The 5,255-nt window shown below is 34.7% G+C and overlaps 1 protein-coding gene across 1 annotated transcript; it reads right to left on the reverse strand.

Moving 5' to 3' along the window:
* Positions 1-225: 225 nt before the first annotated feature.
* LOC141480003 (uncharacterized) lies at positions 226-4,951 on the reverse strand. Its single transcript, XM_074169681.1, has 2 exons — positions 3,675-4,951; positions 226-3,613 (listed from the first exon to the last, which is right to left on the reverse strand). The coding sequence occupies exon 2, from the start codon at positions 3,206-3,208 to the stop codon at positions 329-331; it is 2,880 nt and encodes a 959-aa protein (XP_074025782.1). The 5' UTR covers positions 3,209-3,613; positions 3,675-4,951; the 3' UTR covers positions 226-328.
* Positions 4,952-5,255: the final 304 nt, after the last annotated feature.

A 5,255-nucleotide genomic window follows, 5' to 3' on the forward strand; every position in this document is an offset into this window, starting at 1 on the left:
TTCCCAGGAGGACCTCGAATGACATTACCACCCCATTTTCTTTTTCTACCAAACTTATCGATTGTTTTAGACATTGTGCACTCTACGATGATTCTCTTCAAACTGATATTTCTGTCATTTACATTATACTATATATTGCAGTAATTGATTAGGGAAATAGAAATAATACAAATAAAATTTTAATCATTTTATATTCATTACAGTAATACATATACATACATACATAATACATTAATATCACATTACTTCTATCATATATTATTAATTATAAATGGCTACATAAATATCAATATTGAATTTTCCGGTTTTGAAGATATTGAATGATATTTCAATCATTGATCTCGGCAGATAATAAATTAATCAATTGATCCAATGGAGTCTCCTGAGATTGTGATTGTTGAATAATATTACTTATCCAACGAATGTTCTCATTTGGATCGTTTTCATAAAATTCAATATCATTATGACCCCAAGGAAGAGTGTGGGTAGTATTCGGAATGATAAATCGTTTATCGTCGTGATATGATAATGCAACTTTATTTTTCAATTCAGTATACATATCATGTAACACGCTTCTAAATGAATTCATCTTTCTGAATATCATACCACCTTGTTCGACGATTTTTTGATAATCTTCGCATGTCAATTCATTCTTTATTACAGATCGTTTAACCCCTTTGGCTTTCTTAAATTCACCATCAACAGATTTCACATAATATGCTTTAGCACCTGTACCATAAAAACTCATGATTGGATCATTTGGAAATTCATCTTTGAAGTTACCCAAGACTGAACTTGTTACTGGAATATTGAATTGGTTAACTATACTGTAATTGGATGTATCAAATCTACTTATGTTAGTTTTTATGAATTCATAAAAATTTTCTGTGTTTACTTTAAGAATGAGCGAGTCGGTATCTGTGTAAAGTAAAGAGACATTTTCATCAAAGTGTTGTTTGATGCATCCATAGAAAAAGTCATACATGACTGTTTTAGATAATTCTAATATGGAAAATCCCAAATATAATGGTTTATCGTAATGAACCTTCACTCTACCCAATTGAATGGCAACGAAATTATCAGTGAAAATTGAACAATTTTTGAAATTTGGTTTGGCTATGAGAGTGCTGGCACCTATATTTTTCTTTATATTTTCCCAATGTGTAACGAGTCTAACATCAATTCGATTATCTACATTCTCCATTGTCTTTCCATACACCGCATTATTCATTAGTTTATAGAAATCTTTAACAGATTTGTTGTTAGACCTATTACGCATTTCAGTATTAAGATCTATATAGGGTTTCATCCAGCATGATTGTTTGAATTTCAATACTCTATGTGTATTCATTACAATCAATCCATTTTTGACAGCTTGCTGTAGATTCCTATAATGAACAATGTATTTTCTTTTATCATTCAAATTTGGAATTAATTTGGGAATTTTCGATTGTGTACGAGGTGGTATTATTTTTTCGACTAAAAATGGAAGGTCAGAATGTTTATCATGCAACTCTTGTGGATAATGAATGTCCACTTCAAATACATACCCATACGGACTATCAGTACTCACATCCATCACATCAAGATTAAGAATTTCATTTGGTGTCAACCATGTAAATTCACTTGTTGGTAGAGGTTGTGACATACTGTGACCGTATAGATTTGTTGCATCTAAATATGTAATGAATGTGGAAGGTTCATTGGGATTATAATTGGGTAAAAATCTATTATTTGCTATATGTTTCCTCTCGCTACATTGACTAATTCCACCTCGTATACCTTTTTGAAAAAAGTGAATCATATCAATGTCAGTTAGTAATTCCAATTCAACATTAGTGAACTTCAACATGGCATCCCATGATAATCCAGGTGCAGTGTAATATTGTGCCGGATCTAAGTTATATATCTCTAAACTTGTGGTGCGGAAATTTTCAAAAATATCACATAGTAGCAATACATCCGACTTCAAATACAAATCAGAGTATTCCCCCAAATTCTGACACTCGAATAAATTCCAAACATTTCTAGCTCTATCATAATCAGTTTCCGATATATGTTCACAATTGAGTGTGTCATAAAACTGATTTTTTGTCGGAAGTAATGGATAATTCAATTTGTCAATGTCATCAACAAAACTATATGGAAATACACCTTTCTGTCTCATCAAATTGAATTTCTCAATTTGTGGGAAATGTTTGTGCATCTCCAAACATTGATCGGAGGTCAAGTTTGCACCCAACTTCTCCAACGAATTAGTCATAAATTTATAACTATCGATAAATCTCATTTTGAGATAATTCTTCCTAACCACACCATCTTTATCGGTATAGCTGTGTGTAAAGAGATGCTTCGTGAAAGATATATATTTCTCTTTAGTTTGCGGGATAACATCAACTTTCTCTTTATTCCTATACAATTCTTTTATGAATAAATGACAATCATAACCACTTAAATTATGAAAAATGATAGGTATGAAGTTTGGTATTTTGAAATTTAAATTACATTTCGAGTGAGCGGCATGTGATCTTTTCTTTCTTGTGACATGACAATGATCTCTTACTTTGACGTCACCATCAGTAAATGCTTTATTACATATACCACAAGTTCTGGCTGCAACAAACTGTTCTTCTTCTTCGACAGTTTGTGTATCCATTGGTTTAGGGTTTCTGAGATGATTTTCATGTATCTCTTTCAAATCATCTTCAATGCTACTCACAAATTTCTGAGCTGCATCTACACCCCTATATGTAACAAATTTTGTCAAATCATCATTATATGAACACTTTATCAAATAAGCAAATGAATATGGGGCATGTTTGAATGTTTTAATCGTGTATGAACTTCCAGGATTTGGCTCATTCACATGAATCGGTTTAAGCACTGATTCAAAATCAGCATACACTACAAATGGCACCCTCATTTGCCTCTCAAAGTTTTCAAACATTAGTTTATTTTCCGCAACCATTCTACCATATTTATTGATCTTTAAATTAGTAGTTGGTGTTGTGGTACTAATGTGATTACAATCATACATATTATGACGTAAAAGCAATCTCTCATCAGAAAAATATATCAAACATCCGTCACAAAAATATTTTTTCTGTCTATGAGCTGATAGTTGATTAGAAACTAATCTTGAAAGATCTTTGATCCAACAATAGTGACCATTACCGGAGTCATCAGTTATAAAACAACAAATTGACATGTCTCCGGAGTCTTCTCTGTGAGTATCGCAATGGACCAATCACTTCATACTTCATTTTACCCTTCTCAAATGTACTCTCTAAACCGTAAACATTAATTGAAATATCATTCCTATCTTCGAATATTTCGATACTTTTATTATTAACTTTAACCGGAAAATCCATACCTGTGACATCTAAAACAGTGGAAAAATGTGGATATGACGTAAGTTCGGACACTCGACTATCTGCAGGATATAATGCTGATGTTATAGCCCAAGCAAAACAATATTGATCTTCATTACGAACATTCACAACAGCTTTCTTCCATTGAATACATTGAGGCAGCTTCACATATGAACGTCCTTCCAGTGGACTGTATTTATTAATGTTGACCTCGAGAAACAATATTTTTTCACAAGTCCAACCTGAATTATAAAAAAAAAAAATTACTATTCAATCTTATTGAAATTTTTAAAAAATAAATACCTGAGTCACGATCCTGGAACTCAGTCGTTTGAGCCACAATTACATCACGGAATCCATCAAAAACAGCATTCAAATCTGATGATTGGTCCACTATTTTATTTTGGGAATTAAATGACTTCGTGTCCCTCGAATCATCAGTCTGAAGAATATAATTCCCAAAAACTTCCATATTCACCTTGATGCTTTTATGGATCCTGATGGCTGATTCCAGTAATTCAATGACCTTCTGCCTAATCTTATTGAAAAATGACATGTAGTCACTGGTTACAATCGAACTCTCCACCCTGTATGTAGCAATGCGGCAATTGAATGCATTCGTTATAATTTGAACACCGTCAGACAATTGAACACATGCATTATTTTTATGACTCATGGTTCTTCGGTGAGAATTCACTTGGCTCATAGGAATTGTCACATTACAACAATTGCACGTATACATAGGTGTTGCATTATCCACTCTCACCCGTTTCACTGCAGGCCCTCCTTGGCAACTCTGGAGCTGATGCCGACGAAGATTATCACTACGAGTGAAAGATTTACCACAGTCACAGGAATACATTTTATATAATAGTTCTCACTAACTCACTTGATGTAAACTGACATAGCCAACACTCGTACGCTTCTTAAATACACTCTGATAGGACCCGTCAAGACGTCATAGCCAACCCCACTTCTCAACTACATGCGCCAAGATTACCTCCCAACTGAATGCGATAACAGATGTCGATATACGAGCAAGCAGTGGTCGTTGCGGTCTCGGAGAGGGTAGACGCTAGGCAAACGGTCCTCGGCTGCCGTTGTGTCACCATCGATAGCGGGGCTAGAGCGAACCTTCATCGCTTCGGGAGAGGTGAGGGCAGACCGATGAATACGCATTACTCTGCCACACGTCGTGGAGTGAACATGTCGCTCTCTAGCCGTTGAACGGTTATTGCTGTGACGTCACTCCACTACTAACTTGGTGCCCTAACACCGATGGAGCATTTATTACTTGGAGGATCTTCGAAGTATGCAGACGTATGTTTGTACATAGACAAACAAGCACATGATGAAACCATGTACCGTGCATTCTCCTACACACACACACACACACACACACACACATAAACACACAAAATCTCATATGAAAAAAAAATCTGAACGATCCATGCACCAGACACTTCAAGGTCACAACGCCTTGACTTCACTGCACAACAAAAAAACTTCACCAAACAACAACCAATAAAAAAAGCAATTAATACGTCATAGTGGTGGGGGGAGGCCGAGAATCAGCTGTAAACAACTACTCAGATTCATGTATTCTGTTTCGTACATTCCATTAACAGCTCCACTTATTGTCAAAACCTTTGGATAATTGCGGTGTTACAGTCCTTATAGACTGTACAATGTCTCAGTTCAAATGTGAAACATTTTTGATATAATTCTTCTATATTTATTTCCTGGTGAGGCAGCATAAGATTCTCAAAGGTTATATTATATGATTCACTTTGTAAAAGGTATTTTTTTTAACTGATACAAGAATATTCTTCATAGTGATTTATGTCATTAGTCCACTGGAATCGGCGGGTTGGCTGTCCTTGT

The sequence above is a fragment of the Leptinotarsa decemlineata genome, unplaced genomic scaffold (assembly GCF_025532065.1).
Source record: "Leptinotarsa decemlineata unplaced genomic scaffold, Ldec_3_MD MMD2_P_RNA_scaffold_5, whole genome shotgun sequence".
Lineage (NCBI taxonomy): Eukaryota > Metazoa > Arthropoda > Insecta > Coleoptera > Chrysomelidae > Leptinotarsa > Leptinotarsa decemlineata.